At 44.3% G+C, this 21,141-nt stretch overlaps 2 protein-coding genes across 3 annotated transcripts in view; one reads left to right on the top strand and one right to left on the bottom strand.

The window, feature by feature from the left end:
* The window catches only part of MRAP (melanocortin 2 receptor accessory protein), a 9,229-nt gene extending 2,185 nt beyond the window's left edge, over positions 1-7,044 (top strand). Inside the window, exons 2-3 of one of the 2 annotated variants that reach the window (XM_027902967.1) lie at positions 2,715-2,814; positions 6,790-7,044. In XM_027902967.1, coding sequence (XP_027758768.1) covers positions 2,715-2,814; positions 6,790-6,868 — 179 coding nt within the window. In that variant the 3' untranslated portion in view covers positions 6,869-7,044. Of the gene's footprint in view, positions 1-2,714; positions 2,815-5,339; positions 5,487-6,789 lie in introns of those variants that run through there. The other variant, XR_003573406.1, reaches the window with a different exon arrangement.
* A 2,068-nt stretch (positions 7,045-9,112) lies between these two features.
* URB1 (URB1 ribosome biogenesis homolog) overlaps positions 9,113-21,141 on the bottom strand; it is a 37,804-nt gene continuing 25,775 nt past the window's right edge. Inside the window, exons 27-39 of the mRNA XM_027902966.1 lie at positions 20,873-20,983; positions 20,718-20,781; positions 19,729-19,900; positions 19,094-19,196; positions 16,126-16,286; positions 15,658-15,769; positions 14,656-14,762; positions 13,975-14,118; positions 13,176-13,285; positions 12,401-12,577; positions 11,822-12,063; positions 10,185-10,766; positions 9,113-9,835 (exon numbers count right to left, since the gene is read on the bottom strand). Of these exons, the coding sequence (XP_027758767.1) occupies positions 9,630-9,835; positions 10,185-10,766; positions 11,822-12,063; positions 12,401-12,577; positions 13,176-13,285; positions 13,975-14,118; positions 14,656-14,762; positions 15,658-15,769; positions 16,126-16,286; positions 19,094-19,196; positions 19,729-19,900; positions 20,718-20,781; positions 20,873-20,983 (2,291 nt within the window). The 3' untranslated portion in view covers positions 9,113-9,629. The remainder of the gene's footprint in view (positions 9,836-10,184; positions 10,767-11,821; positions 12,064-12,400; positions 12,578-13,175; positions 13,286-13,974; positions 14,119-14,655; positions 14,763-15,657; positions 15,770-16,125; positions 16,287-19,093; positions 19,197-19,728; positions 19,901-20,717; positions 20,782-20,872; positions 20,984-21,141) is intronic.

The following is a 21,141-nucleotide window of genomic DNA, read 5'->3' as shown; positions in this document are numbered from 1 at the left end:
GTTTAATTTATATTTGTTGATAGTTTTGTGGAACAAATTGCCTGGTGTGCTTATAAGCGATCTTATCATCCTTATTTGCATTAAAAGCAGGGTAAATCAATATCTCTTACTGGTTTTTTTCCCCACTTATTTTCTCCCCCTAAAGAAGCTGAGAAGTCTGCCACCTTTCAGGAGTTTTTATAATCTAAGAAGATGAAAACTGACATTTTGCCATGTCAGCAGTGCAGGAGGAATGGAGACTGAGTCCTCTCAGTACTATTCTTCCTTCTCCAAATACCCCTGTGAGAACAGTGGGTTACAAGTTAAAAATAAAACAACAAGGGAAACAACCCCACAGCTGGTTAGTTTTTAACTGGAGTAAAAACACCAGTCAAGCAATGAATATACTTTGGAGGTTTTCCTGTATTTGCATAATATTTACATTCAGAAGCCACAGGTGGGATTATTGTCTTCACGTTCTTGGGATGTGTAGGTGGATTAAGTTCTGCGAGTCCTTGCCTTTTGCTCTGAGGATGAACTGTGGTCATTTCTGCTCAGATAGCAACAAGCATTCCAAGTCTGTAAAAATGTAGGATACCTCCAGGACTGCAGTAAAATATTGATGTTCCAGAGGGTCTCTGCTGAATGACTGCAGTGGGGCCTGAGTGTTTGTTCGGGGGTGTTGCTGGGGCAGCCCAAGTGAATCGTGCAGTTACCAAAACCCCTGGGATGGGATTGGAGCTCCCTGATTCAATTTTGCCCGTTGGTTGTTTTCATTTAATGTAAAACAGAGACCCGAATCTCTGCACTTCCTTTTCTCCATTATGTGGCTGGTCCCTGAAGCTTTGTGAGACTGAGTTTGTTACATGAAAATGTGTCTAAATCTAGCTGTAAAATCGTGGTCTTGTTGTCTTTTAATAACATTGTGCAGCTCTCTCCATTTTATATAAAAATAATTTAAAAGCTTAATTGACCCTTGAACTAATATGCTATTTAAAAACATGCACACACACACACACACAAAAAAGGTGATGGTAAAATTTAGCAATAGGAAAGCTTGTTGTTGATTGTTAAAATATGTTATCCAGTTTTTTAAAAAGAAATACCTAATTGCAGAGCTTAAAACCAGGAAGTTTTGTTTCAAACTCCACCTGACACGTAGAGTAAATTTATTTAACTTCAGTGAGTTCCATGAAACATATTAAATCTGCTTTTAAAAGAAGGAACCAAAGTAGTTCTGATACAGAATTCTATAAATCCAAACTCTTCACTTCTGTCCCAGTGGCTTTGAACACTTCAAATCTCTGGGCTTTTCAATATTTCCCTGGGCTATGACCTTGCTTTTTAGTGTGTGTTTTTGGTTTTTTTTTTGTTTTTTTTTTTTTTTTCCAGAAATCCCCTAATTCTCCCTTGAGGAGCTGTGATTGGTCACTATCACCACGTTGCTTTTTTCCATAGTAAATTGGTGAAGAGCATGGCAGAATATTGGCCTTCACATGCTAATTTAACGTTCTCTGAATTAAAGATCCTTAAAACTTTGTTTAACAGAGGAAGAATAAAATAAGCTGCCCCTCCACATTGATATTTCTCAGTAGCCCAGCCGAAACTCAGCTTTCTGATAAGGATACAGCTGGGCCAGCCCTAGTTTGGGGTTTAAAACGAGCTGGGCTAATTCCCTTAATCTCGTTGTAGCTCTTATGAACTTCTTCACAAAGAAACACCCAATCAAACATACTGGACCTGTATCAGAGAACACAGTGTTTTCTGTCCTTTCACAGGACAGATTTATTTTGTCTTGGTCAATATTTGTCTCTGGAGTCAGTGACCCTTCCTTTTCACCCCAGTCGAAGTGAGTCGCCCGCTGTGACTTCAGGGCAGAGCACCCAACCTTCCCGAGGCTTTAACCTGGGCATTGGCCACCACCTCCCTGATCCCAGGAGGGAGCATTTTTGAAACAGTGACCAAATGTGCTCCTGGGGCAGGAGTGGAGTCATCCCACCTCTCAGCAAGCCCGTGGCTCAGGCAGTGCTTTACACAGCACTGCAGCCTTCATTAAAAAGCAGCTTCCTTTGCTCCTCCAGCCACCTCATCCTCCCATTTCCCAATTCTGAACACATACTTTGGCACTGGGAATCCTCTTACTTGTTCCTTAAAGAAACCACTTGGTCCTAATAAAGCAAGCAGCCTTTTGCACTGTTTTATGATGATTGCAGAAGCACTGCAGCTGAACAGGGCAAGGGTCACATTCTCTTCCACTGCACTGATGTGCTGTGAGGGTCACAGACACTTTTCAACAAGCTTTCATTAGTATTTCTTTTGGTATAAAATGCTTTCAAAGCTGGAATTCCCTCCCTGAGGGCATCATCCTAAAGATCCTGGGTTTTACTTTTCCCCCTAAAATCAGGATTTGGCAGTATCAGGATTTGGCAGTAGCAGCTCAGGCTTGAGCCCCACACTGCATCCTGCACTGTGACTATGTAAAAGGAACCATATCCAAATATCTGCACAGCTGTAGCCACCAGCATACTCACTGGATGTTTTTTCCCAAGCCATCTCTCAGCCCTGTTACAACGAACTGTTAGGAGGCTCTCAAGACCTTTAACAAATTGACACTCAGGTGCCTCGCCCTGAAAGGAGAAATTGAATCAGTCAGCCTTCATTAGAGACCATCAGTTATATTGCTGTTTTATATTTGCTGTGGTACTGCTGACAGGATGATTGTGTTGTGTCCACAGACTCCATTGTCATCGCCTTTTGGGTCGGACTCGCTGCCTTCGTGACGTTGCTTTTCCTTATTTTACTGTGCATGTCCCGCTCTGGATCGACTCCAGCAAAGTAAGTACAACCAGACATAAAGTAAGTGCAGACCAGTGGGATAAAATAACCTGGGTGAGACATTCACTCCTTTGAGTGATCCAGCAATTCCATACAACATTTGTAACTGCACAGAGATGACACTCTTTATGTAGTTATTTGGTTGGGGTGTCTTTCGACCCAGAGCCATTCACTGTTTGCATAAATCACCTGGATAAAAAGAACTAATGAGGTTCGCAGGTGACATAACACAGCTCAAATCCGTCGGTTTCTCGAGGAGCACCACCAATAACAAAGGCAACTTACCCAACTAAACCACAAAGCAGGAAGCAGGCTAACAACACAAGAAACATGGAAATGGACATAAAATTGCAGGACAGTGGAGGTATGTTCCCAATAATTTACTATTCCCAAAAAAATGTCAGGAGAATTCTGTACACATGAAAATCTCAGAGTGTTTGGAAGACTTAAAATATTGCTTTTTAAATTTTTTCACTTTTTCTTCATGTTACTGAGTGAAATACTTGGCTTAAAAATATCCATATTTATCCTTGGTATGTTCAGTTTTGGCCTTCAAAAGAGCTATTGTGAACAAGGCAGGTCTAGGAATGTTCTGTGGAGTGCCCAGGAATTATTAATAAAAAGCACTATTAGATGAGATTTACTTAGACTTTTAATTTTTCTAAGCTTGAAACATACTGTAAGAAAACAATTTTAGGACTGAAGGAAGTATTCAACACCACCCCACACACGCACAAAACTTGCCCCTTGTGACTGAGTTTCATTTGATTTTTAAGCCCCACTTTAATTACCCTTTTCCCAATTCCAGCAACGAAACCAAACAGAGTGTCTGGAAGAAATCATTCCTGTAAACTTCCACCAGCCTCCCCTGTCATCCTCTTTGTTATGTCATCCACCCCTTACCCTTGGCATGACAATCATTCAGTATCTGTATGGAAACCTCCTGTCTCTTTTCCTGTGATAATTCCGATACATTCCCCCAACAAACACACACACACACACGTCACAGGTCGAGGCTGGAGAACTTTTACCTTCACCATTTCTGCTCTCATCCATCTCTCTGTCACTCCCAGGGACGTGCAGGGTACTCTGTGCTCTCCCAGCTTGCTCAGGGCCAGGTTAGAGGCTTTCAAGGCAGGTGGGTCCTACGAGTGCACCTTGTGCTTGAGGGGAATGTTGAGCAAACCCCCACCACAGGTCAGCTGGATCCCTGGGGTGTCCATGAAAGTTACGTTTCCGTAGGATCACAGAAACACAGCATGGGTTTGGTGGGAAGGGACCTTCAAGATTATCTAGTCCCACCCCCTTGCCATGGGCAGGGACACCTCCCACTAGCCCAGGTTGCTCCAATTCCCATGCAACCTGGCCTTGAACGTCCAGGGATGAGGCAGCCACAGCTCCTCTGGGCAGCCTGTGCCTCCCCAGTCTCACACAGAGGAATTTCTTCCCAATATCCCATCTAACCCTGCCCTCTGGCAGTGGGAAGACATTACCCCTTGTCAAGTCCCTCCAGACTCTTGTCCAAAGTCCCTCTCCAGCTCTCTTGGAGCCCCTTTAGGCACTGGAAAGGGCTGTAAGGTCTCCCTGGAGCCTTCTCCAGGCTGAACACCCCCAGCTCTCACAGCCTGTCTCCTGAGCAGAGCTGCTCCAGTCTTTGGAACACCTCCATGGCCTCCTCTGGGCTGTCTCCAGCAGCTCCATGTCTTTTTTGTGTTATAGTCCCCACAGCTGGAGCTGGGGTCTCACCTGAGTGGAGTAGAAAGGGAGAATCCCCTCCCTCATCCTGCTGGTCTCACCTCTTGATGCAAATTTGGCATCTCTTCCACTGCTATGCAACACCAAGGTCTCCTCTTTTGGCAAGGGCATACCACCCTCCACAGCAGAGTCTGCTGGTTTTAACCTGCATATCCACACAGAAAACAAGTCGAAGTGTCTTCCAAATGACCTGTATCTACTTATGCCACAGCTTAATCCTTGGTTAGAGACACTGAGAGGTCCTGGATCTGACTCCATGATCTGATTGCACCACACATTGCTCTGCAATACCAAAGAATTTGGTGCTGAGTCTGATGGCTGAGTCTGAGATGCAAGAGGGGAGGAGGTTGTGCAATCCATGTCCCAGTCCCCTCTGTCACCATTACATTATCTCACAGAAGTAAGACAAAAGGTCTGGGGCATGGGACCAGAGATTTCAATAAGAAACTGCATTTGGTGTTTAGATGTGGTGCCTCATCACCCTCACAGGGATCATGGATATGAAGCCGCCTTTATCTTTCGAAGCATGTTTCCCTCAAAAAATGACATCAGACATTTTTCACTGCACTTGGCTTTCTCTAGACCTGCACTGCCTGGAATTAGCTTTTCTGCCCTTTGAATCACTATTTCAGTTTTATCTTACCTCTTTGTCTTGGCTGAAGTCAGTCACAGCACTGCCTTAGACTGACCTGGCTTGACCAGCTCACTCTGAGTACTGGGACTCTGGAATTCTTCCAGCCTCCTCCAACCTCCCTGCTGTTCCAGGGATGGCTAACAATTAACAGAGCCTGCCAGAGTTCTCCTCAGATAGTCTCTGGGTCTCTGAGATGCAAGTTTTCCTGCGGGTTTTAAAGCATGGATAGCTAGATGGTGGTATTTAGCTACTTAATGGACTGGAAATGAAATGTCCTCTTTTGGTAAGAGTTTTTTTCATCTTGCTTCTGTCAAAGAGAGAGAAGAGAAATGAATAGAATACACTGGCAGCAGCAAAGAAACCCCCAAACCTGTGCTGGGCCTGTTGCTGAGACTTTGGGGTTTTGTTTCTGCTTTATGAATGACCATTAAGCAAAATCTCTGTTGGGTTAGTCTTGTCAGGCACAGATATTTTAAGCTTTCATTTGCAAGTAATATAAATTTGAGGTTATAAAGTTTATATTTCACTTTCTCCAAAGTGTTAATTATTTTCCTTTTCATACCATTTGCTTTATCTTGCTTTTTAGATTTTGGTTCTTAGGTTTGTGTAGCCAGTGAAACACTGGCTTTTAGTTCAAGATGTCTTCTTTTTTCCTTCTGCAGCCAGGATGGCTCCAGGACATTAATAAGGCTTTTCAAAAATTTTCCATTGTCACTTTTGGGTTACATTTTTCTTCCCAGTGCAGTTTTCATCCCAACCTTTGAAGCCCTAAGGATACAGTAGTAGTTGAGATCTTGTCTTCAGCCCTATTAACTAGAACTTACTGCTTCTAGGCCAGGACTCACCTGCTATTTACCTTTTAAGGGTGAAGTCTGGGAAACTGATGGGAAGAGGGCTCAGGGAGGAGGAGGCAGGTGCATTCTGCTGTTCTCATATCACCCGTTCTGTCCCATCACTAATTTCTTTTTCTGGCAGAATCACACATCTTTGAGTTGTTACTGTTTACAAATTTCCTGCTACTTGAGTCCTATTTCCTTGATGAGTTCCTCACCAGCCCTTAGAGCTGTGTCTTCTTTTTTCCCAACCCCAGTATCAGGCAATCCTTCCCAAATCTCTCACATCCCTCTTGTTCTTGCCCACAGTGACACCCATTCACAGTCTCAGGAATCTCTTATCCCTCTTCTCTTTCCCAGAAGCAGCCCTGACAGTTCCCTTCACCCTTGGTACAGAGCAAGTCATAGCAAAGTTCCTACTTTCCTCTTTAAAAATACCACTAAAGGACCAAGATTAAGGGCTGGACCGAAGGTCCCATCTTGAGGGAGAGAGGGGAGTCACCTCAGATCACCCTCAGCTCACACCTTTCCTGTTGGTCATCCTCCATTTCCAGGCAAGGACATGATTCTCATGGTGGATGGAGAGGGCTGAAGTCCAAGAGCTTCTCTCATGCTGGATTCAATGTCTTCTGTGTTAGAAGCAGCATCTTCTTTATTTCTTAAAACTTTGATGTACTTCCTGTTGAAACTGAGACTGTGTCTCTTCCAAACACATCCCTGATGGCTGTATGTTTTTCTGTCCACACATTCCAGACAAGTGACTGTAGGGAGCCAGATGGAAGAAAGCAGTTCCAATGGGGAGCCTCACTGTGATGACCTCAGGAGCCCATAATCAGATGTGGTTGCTTCTTAAACACCTCTCTCTGTTTTGGATGAAATGGGCATTCCTGGAAGGATCTGAGCCTGAGGTAAAACTGGAAGAGGTTAAACCAACCCAGCAGTGCAATTCCCATGGCTGCAGAGATAAGGTCAGTGCTGTGACTGCCTGTTAACCACCTGGATTCAGGAGAAAAAAAAAATGCCTTTCAAAAAAGATCAAACCTGAAAAACCCTGGATTAGTAAGAGGAGGTCCTAATGGCCGTATTTGAATAAAATGGCTCAGCACTTCCCCCCCTTTATTTACTTTTGCAAAAAAAAAAATACTTTGGTTACTAAAAATTTATTAAAACACTGTTTATCTGGAAGAGCCTTTAAAAAGCAAATGGCAGCACTAATTATCTCAAGGGCATGTTTTCCTGAATAAAGCCATCAGCTTTACTTGCTACCCAGAAATACAGTTTTGCTACCAACAACCAATTGCTTTTTGCTTCCCTGTTGAAATGGTCAATGGTAAAGAAACCGTCAGTGTTGAACGGTCTTGAAATGCATCTGCCAGTTACCAAGGTGTTAGAAAAAGGGAATATGTCTCATATCAAGAGAATGTATTTTATATACAAGAATCTTCTCCCTTGCTGGCACCAGCTCTCCCTGCAAATTGGGAATTACTTGCAACAGTAACTCCACTGCAGTCACACAGCGTCACCAAAGACACTGTGGGAGCAAACCTGACCGTCCAGACCCATTTTCGTCCTCAAGGATGCAGCAGCTTCAACCATTCTTGCCCCACGTGTATGCCCTCAGCAGGAACCTCTCTCCTGACCAGTTCTGCAGGGCCTGCCTGCTCGAGCATCCTCCTCCCTGACTCAGGACAGACTTGTATCACCCTGTTTTTTAAGATCCTCCACTCCACAAGGAGATTTCAAGGGAATTTCTGGAAGACGTGAATACTCCCATTCATGACAACAGGTGTTCTTCCATGGGTTACACACTGGAACATGGTTCAGAGAACATAACCACTAAAAAGACCTTTTTAACTTTCAAATCACCTGGAAATACAGTATGAAGTATAAAAGCAATAATAAATAATATGCAAAACACAACCCTGGCTTATAGCACCCAACCTGGGGGCAGGGGAGTGGGGGGAGCAAAGCATTTCCTCCCATGACATTTAATATGTACCCATTTCAAAGCTTCCCAGTGCTTTGCTTTCCACAGAGAGCACTTTATTTCCCCTTCCCCCTGAGTCCTCCATTGGAATCAGAGAATCATGGAATTGTTTAGGCTGGAAAAGCCCTCGAAGATCAAATCCAACTGTTCCCCAGCACTGCCAAGGCCACCACTAACCCACATCCCCAGGTGCCACATTCACACTGTGTGATCCCTCCTATCCTTGGGCTGGTGGAATGCTCTTATTTCTTTAATTCTCTCAACAGATCATACTATAAACCACTGGGGGGGTGTGCTCAGGACCTCGAGGCAACTGAGAAATCCCTTCCCTTTGTGTCATGGGTATTTTCTTTAACAGTTAGGTGAGATGGAAAGATATCTTTAGTTTTGGAACTCCTTTCATGCCTGTTTGGTTTTTGTAATCAAGAAAAATAAGGGGTTTTTTGCTTCACACAGATTTCCCGATGTCAGCCCCCTGCAACAAAATGTAGCCTCTAAGGGGCTTTCAGCATTTTTAAGAAATATCATTTTTAACTGAAGTCGTGATACAGAGCTGACAGCTTCTTTAGGACAAGAATATTCAAATGTAAAAGCGATCTCATTACTTGTGTCTCATGCTTTTTATTTAAAAACCACAACGAATTCAATACACATCACAAGGAATGCGCAGTTCTGAGTTTTTTCCCCTCTACAGAATTTGTACAAAGGACTTGGGCACAGCATGTAGCTGTGAGACAATTTAATAAATCCTGGTTTACATTTCAAAGCTTCAGGTCCTGAGTGTTTGCAGATCTGGACTGCCGTGTTCACCTGCCCTCCAGGCCACATTCCAGAACTATCATTCAGATTTCACAAAGAATTCCCAATAAAACTCACAGATGATCAATTAGTATTAAGTCCCTTGGGGTTTAGTTCCATCTCTCACCTGTTCCAAGTGGAGAGATGGGCCTTTGCTGCAAGTTCCAGCAGCATTGATGGGCTTTTTCTAATTAAAAAAACAAAAAAAAAAGGATAATAAAAATAGACCGGCTCTAATATAAATGCTTTCAAAGCCATATAATTTAAAAGAAGAATCATAGACCACTATGATTCCAGTGTTCAGTCTTTTATTCACACTGGTTTTGGTATCATGAAATAAACTGGGTTCTTCTAGAAACAGTAAATCATCATGGCTAAACCTCCAGCTCCTCGTTCTTTGCACTTACACCACATCGTGGGAAGTTCTGCAGCCTTTTTTCCCCATTTTATAATGGAGAAAGGATGGATTTTAATGACACAGGGACTGGAACTGTGTCTGGACACAGATCCAGAGTCCAGGAGACAGTCTTTTTGGTTCTTCATAAAGTAAAAAATGCCTTAATAAAAATTATATAAATGTCATGTTCCCATACTGTTCAAGAAAAGGGAAATTGGAAATTTAATGTCCCACTGAGAGACAATGAATACAATTCTCCCCCTCTGAGTCTGCTCAGTAAACAGTAATAAAATACTGATTTTTATGACCAAACCAGTTAGGTCTGTTATGGGGACAGCTCAGGAGGGTTTCAAGGCTCACAGCGACAATGGCAGAGCACAAACGTTAAAGATTAAGAGTCACTTCCCTGAATCAATGCCCTGATGTTGCCAGGTGAAGGGTTTTGCAAAGAGACACAATAGTTTCTTCTCCTTGCTCCTGAGTTTCCAAGTCATCACCGTTCAGTTCACCATCTGCACCAGTGCAGATCAGTCTGACATGAGTTATTAACATATCTGGCTCCTGTGCTCCGAGCCACATGTCCTTGATGTAAAGGGAGGTCAGGAATACACAAACAGCTGTGGAAGACAAATTAAGAGAAATCAGAACAGATACTCTTCTACTTCCCCATAGTAATACCAAACCATTTACCTCCAGACTTATGTTTTAAAATAGTTTTCTCTTTTCCTAGATGGAAAATCTAGGGTGGGGGAGTGCCCATGCAAAGTCAATGACTCCCCTCACACAAAGGAGACAAACCAGTATCCTGTCAGCTTCCTTAAATAAAACAGCTTGAAATCTGGCCATCACTGACCAGCACATGGATCAGCACCCAAAATGGTTTTCTGAATTAAAAAAAACCATGGAACTCCCTACTTCCTCCCATTACTGCCCTGTAACAAGAAAGACAAGGAAGAGACAAGTTACCTTTCCTGTTCTCATCCTCTTCTGTCGTGGCTGAGAGGCACAAGGATTTCACAAGCTCATGGAAGCTGTTGGCCAGGCCCTGAGCATCCAAGAGCCGAAGCATGATGGAGCTGAGCACAGGGAGCTCCTTGGAGAGCTGAGCCTCACACACCCGAGTGTAGAACTTGAAGAGGTTCTTCCTCAGTGTCCCATCCCTGAGCATCTCCCGTGTGGCCGCCGGCTGTGGCACCACACACCCCTGGAGCCAGCGCAGCATCAGTGCCACGTTCTGCTCACTGAGGCTGTGCTCCACCATGGACTTCACCAGCCATTGTGTGACCAGGACAGTGCATGCACAGGTGAGACTGACGGAGTCGTCCCCGAGGTCATTGGGCTCGAGGGGCTCCCCTCCCTGTTTGGGAGGTGGCCCTGGGAAAACAGGCTCCCAGTGGGCAAATATGGAATTCAGATGGTCTCTGCATTTCTCGAGCTCAGACACTTCCAGGTCTCCAGAAGCATCATCTTCTTCTACCCCGTCCTTTTTCCGAATGTGACGATATGCACGAGATGAGGCTTGGGGCTTGTTCTTGTCTTTAATATTTTCTGTAAGAAGAAAACCACCACCAAAACAAACATCAGATGCTCCACAGGTATCTATGTACTTTCCTGGTACAAAATTATGCATGGCAAGTAGTCTCCCGTGTTGATTCAGTTGCTAAAAGGGTAAGTGCCACCCTTGTTTTGCTGCCTCATGGAGCCTGTGCCATTCAAATGGGCTCTGGGCAGCTCCCAGGGACTCCAGGCTGGAACACTGCTCTGAACAGGATCACCCAGCCTGGAGGTGAGAGAAGCTCTGGAGGCTTGGAGCAACACATTGTGTTTTAAACCCACACATAAAGTAGTTAGAGATGTCACTACAACAACTCTCTTTGTGTCTTTCTGAGGAGCTTTAAAGGGTGCGAAAAACTTCAGAAAAACTAAAGCTTTTACACTATCCCTTCAATATGTGATAGTTTCATAATTAAACTGATACAGAACATTTAAACAAACCTATAATGTGCACCAAGAGCAGTTGCAGCTGCAGGAAACCAGCGTTGTTTTAACACCTCTTGCTACCAAGTCCTTGGACATTTTATTCACAGAGATCACAAGAGAAGTCACACGAGTCCAGACATACTTTCCCTTTCTTCAAACACTGAAAAATTAACTGCTTAATTTTCCCTTGCTTTATTGTTTTTACTCGTGTATCACTTCCAGATGCCCCATCCACACTCAGAACGATTCAAACCTTTGAGCACAAAGCCTTCAGGCACTGCTTTTTCTTTTAAGATTTAAGAATACAGTTTCTCAAAGCCTGATACCAGATTTGCAATTGAGTTTCATTTTAAAGCTCTTTCCCTTTTTAAAACTATGTTTCTCCAAAGCTTCTAAATTGTGTTAAAATTAGAAACCACTGCAAGGAAGACCTGAAAAATGGTTTTCCATTTCCCTTCCTCCTTCTCCACCAAGTCTCCTTCCACACCAAGTCCTCCTTCCACACCAAGTCTCCTCCGACTTAAGTTATTAATACTATTTCCTGGGAAGTTTGCCTCACTCACATGGTTGGTTGGTGACAGCCTCAACCAAGTCTTCCTTCTCTGAAACATTTCAGTACTTACTGAGCAATTCTTTGATTTGGTATTTCTGAGCAAGGGCCTGCAGGTCCTCCTGCAGCTGCAAGTCTCTGTCGATGAGGCTCCACTTGTGCAGCAGCAGCAGCACCTCCCTGTTGGACAGGACTCCATCATTCACCGTGAAACGCCTCATCTCCCGGAAGGCCTCAACAACCACAGCACGATATTCCAGCACAGAACTGAGGGTGCTGAAGTACTGAGTCAGCTTGGCCAGGTCCAGATTAGTCCTGTGGAAAGAAGACACAAGTGCCATGTATTTTATTGTGTGGTAATTAATAAAATAAGTACAAGGTTTTTTCTCCTTACAGGCCGTATGGTCAGGAATGAAGGATGTAGAATCTAAGAGCAACTGTGCATCAAATGTTACTTTATTCCCCATGTCATCAGACAGCTAAACCTTCCTGTCAAAGAAATCTCATCCAAAGTCACTACTCAACTTCCAAACAGAAGGTGAAAAAAAGCAGGGAACTACCAGACATCAAGAAATTCTTCTGCCCTTAATAAATTTCAAAAGGGAGGGAGGACGAGATGCAAAGTGATTAAAAACAAAATCAGAGGACTTACCGAATGTGTTTGATTAACGTGATCAAAACATATAGAAATTCATTTACAAGCTGAATAGGAAGAAATTTCCTGTTCTCCTGGGATTGATTCTTGCTTTCTCTCTTGTCTCCTAGATTTGTTAGCCACAGAGTATGGAGTAAGGAAATAATTTTATTTATCACTTTGTTTTCCAGAAACCTGAAAAACAAAAGAAGGAAAACCCCTTTGGAAGGCAGATCCTGACCAGGAACTGGTCCATCACCTACAGGGGACCATATTCTTGTGCACTTTTGGTGCAAAGCCTTGGTTGAACCTGTCAGGGCACTCTGTGCAGAAGAGATTTTGTGTGTGTGTGCCCATGTATGAGAAGGAGAGGCAAGGGGAGGAGGAAGGAGCAGGAGGAGAAATGTTCTAGACAGCTCAAATCCATTACTGTGCCAGTCACTGTGCAGCAGCTCCTATGACCGGATGTGAATTGTGGGTATTTGAAATTTAAAAGTTACATACACTAAAACAAGGCACCGTTTTGCGAAGTTTTTCAAGGAAGTGTTCTCAAAAACGCAAAGCCCCCTCCATCATCCCTCCTTCCACGACCCAAAAGCATCTTGTGTCTGTTTTCAGAAACACAAGGGACATTTCAGAGTTCAGCAAGTTCTGCCAGTACAGCCCTTGGTGCCGAACGTCACCAGGCCCGACTGTCTCTGTATCTGTCACCTTGGTTTTCATACTCAGTCACATAATTATGCGACTGGGGACAGCAGAATTGTTCCCATTTCTCCAGTATTTCCCTAGTTACCTTTTCTCTAAGGTGTGCAGGACCCAGGTTAGGAGGCTGTGATCCTGTATCAGCTCATAGGCAGCTCTGGTGACACGAGCAGCACTTTGCAGTATCTCCAGAATACGACTCTGAAACAGAAAATACAACTTGTTCTTTCACAAATTCAGAAATGGTCAGGATCTAACTATCAAACTTTTAGAAGGGTATAATTAACAATCAGACTGGTATCTGATCAGCTTCAAGGTAAAATGCATCACCAACACCACCTGCTCTCAGCAACCCCAGGGAAGAAAAGACGTCTTATTTTCAAAGCTTCATACCACAGGTGCTACTCTTACAAGACGTCTTAAGGTAGCAGGGCAATTTTATATGTTAGCTCAAGATTTTCTATCTGAGATACTTTTAACAGGACTGCATTTCTCAGGGTGGATGCTCACAAACCTGAGAGCTTCTGGTATGTGAGTTTCCTTCCTACTGCAGCCCTGTACAGGTAACAAGCATGCTGGTTATTAGGGAATAGAGAGACCCAAAAAAGCAAAGACCCCGAATGCAGGAGCAAAGTTGTGGTACACAAGTGAGGCTCCATGATGGCAGGGAGCTGTTCCAGTTTCAGTGGATAAGGATGTGACTCTGCTTTCTATATGAGCAATTCTTTCCTCCTCCACACATACACAAAATCGACAAGGAACAGGTTTTCTAGAGGGCAAGGGAAGAGTCAGCTGCTCCTTTCTGCTTCGTACTTGTTTGAGATCTCCAAGCCATGCAAACTTTTGGGGTTTGGGGTTTTTTGGAGGGTATTTTTTTTTTTAAATCTTACCTTGGAGCCCTCATCACACAAAGGGCTGTTGAAAAAGGAGAGAATGACCTGGAAAATCCTCTGGTAATCATAAAGCTCGTAGCAATGTTTGTCACGCAGCCCTTCCCCAAGAAATCTGAGGATCCACTCACGCTCTGTTTTGTACTGGAAGCCATAAAGAAAAATATCCCCGTAAGACATTTCCAAACAATACCTGCTCCTAAGAGCACAAAAACCTGATTCCCTGGGAATGCCAGCTCAAGGCTTACCCCAGCTTGTTCTGGACTTCTCCATTTCCATCCCTACCAAATTTAATCACTAACATCTACCAGGAACAGTCAGTCTGCAGACCAAATATGCAGTGAAAATGGAACTGTAAAGGTTTCTGTGCCTAAAATACTTCATTTGAACTCAGTGTTAATAATCTAAACTCGAAGAGTAATGTAAGCTAGCTAGGGCAGAATATTCTGTTTGGTGTGCTCACAGAGAAAACCCAGCACAATGAATTATTTCACTGTGTGTTACTATTAAGAAAACAACAAAGAAACAGGGAAATAATAACTTTAATTCCAATATGAAACAAAACAAAGGTGCTTCTAATTAACTACCTATGGGAGAATGAGATTTCATTGTATTTTAATGGCTTTTTCCCATTATTCTCTGAGGACTTATTGGATACCTAAGATGTGATCCTTACATTACCTCAAAATCAAAACTGTAGAAAAGCTGGAAAAATCCTGGCACTTTCTTCAGGTCCAAATACTGGTGTGACAGAAGGAATCTGTTTACCTTGATATACATGTGCTCCTCTGTGAAGAGAAATAACTGTTACTGTGGAGGAGGAACACATTCCCAATACACAGCCACAGAGAACAATAAATGGCAGCTGTACTGTGCAATGTTCCAGCTGTGAAAACAGCCCAGGAACTGCAGGAGGCCTCATTATATTGCTGGCCATCCCTTCTCTTCCCCAAAATAGAAAGCTTATTCAGAGTGAATGAGCACAAAGCAGGTGAGAAGATAAACATTCACCACGGCTCTGATTTCACCAAGGCCAACACTACTGCATTGACAGAATAGAAATCTGCAGCAAAGGCAGAGGAAAAACCTTTCCACACTTCAAGCCTAATTTTTTTACCTACAGCCAAGTCATGTCCCCCACAAGCACAGAAACGATTTGCCCTGAGGGACTGTCATCAGCCCCGGAGGTTTTCTAGGATCAGCCTAGAGGTCTGAAGGTTTTCTGGGACAAAGCCCCAGCAAATTGCTCTGCCCTCACAGCTCCTCTGGGCAGAAGTTTGGGTTGGAGGCCTCACAAGGTCCCTTTCAGACTGCCCTGCTCCCTGAGGCTGTGAATCCTTTGCAACAGTGACTTCATGTGATTCAGCATCCAAGGACAAGAGGACACTCAGGCCAATCTACTCTGATCTGCTGAGCAGGACCCTCACACTCACCCTCTGCCCACCTCCACCCCAAAATGATGAGGAGGTGGTGGCTTCACCACCAGGTATCAGACTGGTTTTGTACACAAATCCAAATGGCACTTTCCACTGCCCCAGGAAGGCAACCTACACAACACTGAAAGCTTTCCTGGGAAACACAGGAATGCAGGCTCATGGCTCCCAGCAGTGTCACAGCCCTCCCCTCTTCCAGACGTGCACAGGGACTCATTCCAGGAGTGACATGCACAGGAGGTTACAGTACCTGGCTTCAGGATCTGCTGTGCCACACGAGCAATGTAGAGGGTCAGGGAGAAGGTGAACCTGAGGTTGGGCTGCCTGATTCCATTCTGCACAGTATCCAAGAGATACAGCAACTGCAAGAGCCCAGAAGAGAAAAGCCTGAACCATAACCCAAACAAATACAACGGGAGCACGAGCACATAAGTCAGCTTTCAGGATATTTCATAGGCTCTAACTCGAATATCAATTCCATCAGGATTTCCATTCCTACAAACAAAATTCCTAAGAATTTCTAAAACACATTTCCCCACTTTTTCTGCCTATTGATTATAACATGAGGAAACATAAACCTATAGAGGAGAAACAATGGAAAAGAGGATAAAAAGCTGCTTTTAGTTCTTCCACCATGTGCAGGTTTGTGGATGAACAAAGGAATGTCCATGACCTACAAGGTCTCACCTGGCAGACTGTCAGTGGAGCTCAGCCTTACCTGGCTCTTCTCCCGAAAGCGAGCTCCTTCCAAGTGCGAGCGGAAGGAAGCCAGGACGAAATATGCAGCCGCTCTCATGCTGGAATCGTAGCTGCTCAGGGCAGCTACTGTGAGACCCAGGGCATTGACTTCCACAAACTTGTGACATGCCACCACACACTCTGTGGGGAGAGGGAAAAAAAGACACAGAAAAGCCCCTGGTGAGTCCCATAGCACGTAACAGCACTATAATCCTCAACATTCCTGTTCATAAGCACCCATTTCTGGCTCTACCCTGACAAACTATGACCTCACCACATGCTGAAGGCTCCTCCAGCTAACAAAGGTGTTCTGCAAATCACTCTAAACAGGAATTCTTTACTTGAGCTGGAATTCATGAAGTCAGTCTCATTTATGTGAGACAGAGGTGACCCTGCCTGCTCAGGCATGCCAAGTTAAGAGTAAACTCCGTAAAGACGTATCATATCTCACTGTTTAGGGAAAGCTGAGTACAAAGAAGAATAACAGGGAAAATTCACCCCCCCCGAGCATTTTCTTGGGTGCCTGAAAGAAAGATCAGCAAATGAGAAGCCTACCTGCACTAAAAAGCTTCTGCAACAGAAAGGGCAGGAGAGTAACACATAAACAGTCCTTTGGCCACACCACTGTCCCTGTGCAGGCAGGAGTGACTCTGCTGGTAAGGCCTGTTCCCAGCAATTACCAAACTGCACCCCTGTGCCCTTCTGGGAGAAACAAAATCCAGCCCAACAGAAAACAGGAAACACTCCCTTCAAGCTAACATTTACCTCCCACAGCATTTTGCCATCAGGATTTGGAGTTTCTCATTTAAGGCCTGTGTGTTTCAAAGAGTTTGTCCCATTTCTACCCACTGATGGCTAGAAAGGACTTGATGTAAAACCTCCCCAATGTGTCCTGACTATTCCAATTCTGTTCACCAGGAAAGGAACACAATGGCACCTTTTGATGGTATTTTACCAGCTACAGTGCAAACGTACCATGGTGTTGAGTTTAGCAATAATATTAATGTATTTTCTTGTCATTCACACTGAAGGTCAAGAGGAAGCTTCCAGAAACAAATATTCCTATTTAAGAAGGGACTGTAGTCTTACTGACAAGTACCCAGATTTGATCCACTGATTTCCTCCCCTTCACTACCCACACAAACTAATATATATATATAATATCTTTATGTAAACAAATCACATGATAAACATATCACATGTAAACAAACAGATGTCTCTGCATCAGCAGCTGGGCTGTTTCTCTCATCTTCTTCTCAACTGCCAGAACTCCTAAAACTCGATTTCATGCCTGGCAGTTTCCTACCCAGCTCTGCTAGTTACAGGCCAGGCAAAAGCAGGGTCTCCACCACCCCACCAGTCCAGTGCCATCTGTCCCAGAGCCAGCACCCTGCTCTCCTTCAGGCTACTGGAGAACTACTAACAGGCACCAACCTGTTTTTTCATGGGGTGGTGCCACATAATGAAATCCAAGGTTCTCACTTCAGCAGTCCACAGATTTATTTGGAAAACTCTCTTTCACTAAAAACATGCCGTGGTAATATTTTGCACTGAGAGTGTATTCAACAATTAACATAAAATAACAAGTTATTATTATAAAAACACCAAGTTAATTCTATGTCTGACATACAGCTTGTTTAAAGGACTTTGAGAACCATGATGGAAAAGCTTTCCACAAGATGCTAAATGAAGTTGAAGATAGATCTTGCTATCTGTCCAACTCCAGAATGACTTTTTCCTCAGTGAGCATTAAAGACTGTGCAAGAAGTCTGTGTTTATAAATCCAGCAGTTAGAGAACATCTGTGCACAGAGCACTGTGCAGCCAGCACAAAGAACAAATAAATAAAGAACTGGGAATTCCAAGAGCAGATGACATGGTTTACGAGCACTACGGGACTCAAACCCATAAATCACTTGGGCCCTTTAAAAATGCACCTCTTACAACACCGACTCATTCAGTGTGGAGCAGTTAAAGAGGGTTGTTTTTCTCCTCTCCAGTTTCGGACTCAAGACAGCCACTGTCTCCACAGCTCCACAAGAACACGACGTTCTCAGCCTCGCTGCTTCCCACACAAGTGGCCACACAAGAGGTCACCAGCAGCTGCAGCGCTGCTGAGCCTGACCGAGAACCATCAGATCCCTCCCTCCAGTTCAGCTGGTGGGTGGTGATGGCACTGTCCTTTTTTCAACTATTACACCAGGCTCCAAAGGCATTGGCTGTCTGTGCTCTTCGTCCACATCCATCTCAAAGGTCCAGCACATTTACTGGATCGTCTGAAATCCCCTCTGAAATCCTACAAAATGTCAAATAGTTCTGGTATCTTAGCTCCTCAGAGGACTGAAGGGCAGTCCTTGTTCCTGCTGTGCAGTTTAAACCATAGCTAAGGACAGGCCAAGAACACCCAAACAGGTGCTGTACTGCAAAGGTCTGGGTGAGCAAAGCACTGTGAGTGTGGTTTCACTGACAGACACCAACAGCCTGCCAAGTGCTTCTGGTATTATTGGTGTGGAAAGCCAAATCTAGCTGTAACTACACAGTGGTTAACCACAACCAACACAAGGAGGGAGCTGTGTAGGAAATTCCTTAGGATGCTTGTGTCCCTTTGATCTCTGAGGGTTCTCTCCAGAAACAGTGTGTCTGTGGAGCCCAACAGGGACATTTCTTGTGCCAAGCAGGGTCATGTCACACACAGAAACTTGCTGACAGTTCTGAGCACCAGCCTATTCATAACACACACTGGCCCCATGCACCTCTGTCTGCTGGAAAGTGAGTTGGCTGAAGTTTCTGTGTTCTGTAACCACAGCCTGCAACAGGCCAGATCTCCAGCCAGTTCAGTCACAGCTCTCACTGCAGTACATTCCTAAGTCAGGCACAAGTTCCTTGCATTGCCTGCTCCTGCAGAAGAGTAACCTGACACTAAATACCCAAGGTAAACAGTCACTTTACCTGGTCTGGTCAGTTCACTGAAGAGCTGAAGTAGAAAACAAGGATCATAGAAGTCATCAAGACTCTTGACAGTGTCATCTTTATATAGTGACTCTTGTATCTCCTGAAACCAAATCCAAACCAGTATTTGTAAGGAAAAAAAAACACAATTTCCAGCTTGCTTTCAAACTTCCCCAACTACCCAATCCCAGGATAAACCAGTTGATGCTACACCTTGTATATAATGCAGCACAGGGTAAGACATGCATTTAAGTGGTTAAATTTGGCCTTCACTACCAGGGTATATCCACAACTATTTCTCCTCACCAGCACCAACAACATGTCAGCAAACTGCAGGAAAGGCTGGAGAGCCTACTGTCAGTGGATTCTTGGACACTCCAATTTTGGTCTCACATACATGACAATCTTTGCAATGCACAATCACACCTGCCAACAAGGTGTGGCCCATATACTGCAATGCATTTGAAAAGTGCTCCTAAAGAATTAATTCCAGCCCTCCTATGCATTGAAATCCCCCTCCTGATGGAAACAAACTGCAGTGTATTACATGAATGCAAGAAAGGAATGGCTTGAGCGAAAGGTTCTTTTTGCACATCCAAAGAAGGACAACCAAGGGTAGACTGAAGCCAAAGCACCTGTGATGGCAGCAGTCGGCGATGCTGAGGGAACGACAGAATTGTCTTCATCATCTTTTCTCGGTCTAGCAGACACAGAATCTCCTCCATGCTTGGCTGCTGCCAGAGGGACTTCCCCAGACTCTTGCAAGTCCTGTGATGCTCCACAGCAGCAGGACCCCAGAGCAGGATCCTTAAACGTTGTTAAAGGTAAAGGCATTAGGAAAGAGACTGCTGGCACTGAGCAGAAAGCAATTACAGGTTCAAAATTAGTATTTAAATTTTCTCTTCACTTGTACTTATTACCGTGTGGCAACATGAAACTAGAACTCATTTCCTTGGCAACACCTTTTCCATCTATCCCAAAGCTTTTTGAATTCAGTCTGAGGGTGTCTCGTTAACTCTGTGCTACCCTGTCAGGACAAGTCAGAACGTACCTGCTCATAGAAGTGCCTGTTTATTGAAGCTGTAAGTGCAGGTAGGAATGAGCAGCTCATTAAGAGACAGGGATTCAGACCTGCTCCAGCTGCCTAAGCCAGTGCTCTTGCACTGCTGGAAATATTTCTGCCTCCAGGATAGAAAAGGGCACGTGAGGAAGGCAGACCAAAATCATCAGTGTATGGAAGAACTCTTGGCAACAGGCTTTCCTGTGGACTGCTGAGGCACAGGAAGGGGCAGAAGTCCTACTCTGGTGACCAAAAGTCCTACAATTTGGCCTCCATCTGTGAGGACACCCCTATAGTGGGTCCTAAGTATGGAGAGTGGGGGACACCTGAAACGAGGCATTTCCTCACCCAGGCCACAGACACCCAAAATGTCTGGGCAACACACGAGAATTAAGGTTAAGAATAGAAAACTCATAGGAAAAATGTTTCTAAAAGCAAAATTCACCTCTAGGTTTGACCTTGCTCACTGTTTATTTCAGTTAAAAATAAGACCCTGGAAAAATGCCTGTTGTGAGACTGTTTATTGGTGTGTAGTTACCCAACAAAGGAAGGTGCTCAACCTACCTGGAGTTTATAAGACTTTGATTATTCTTCTCATACAACTGAAGCAGCAGCAGTATCTTCTGATCTAAAAGCCACGATTGAACCTGAAGTTAGTCACCCAGGGAGATGAAAGCCAGACATAGAAGGAGGTGCCTGTCCCAGGGTAACACACTCACCTACAGCACTCAGAGTGGCCCCGTAGGCCCCCAGCAGCACAGGGAGGTGGCTGCTCTCACACAGAGAGGGGCTGAGCTGCACAGCTGTCAGCAGAACATCCACCAGCGCCTCTGCAACGAGCACAGCTTCAGCCTGGCAGCTCCCAGTCACACAGTGAACATGTGAACCCCCTCCAGACCCTCTGCAAGGGATGCACACACAGGACTGCACATTTTACATCAAGATCTGTCTCTAGAAATACCAGAACGATTCCCCAGCTACACTAAAG

The sequence above is a fragment of the Empidonax traillii genome, unplaced genomic scaffold (assembly GCF_003031625.1).
Source record: "Empidonax traillii isolate 1590-97213 ecotype Southwest subspecies unplaced genomic scaffold, ASM303162v1 scaffold924:size238212, whole genome shotgun sequence".
Lineage (NCBI taxonomy): Eukaryota > Metazoa > Chordata > Aves > Passeriformes > Tyrannidae > Empidonax > Empidonax traillii.
This window is presented reverse-complemented; position numbering and strand designations above follow the sequence as displayed.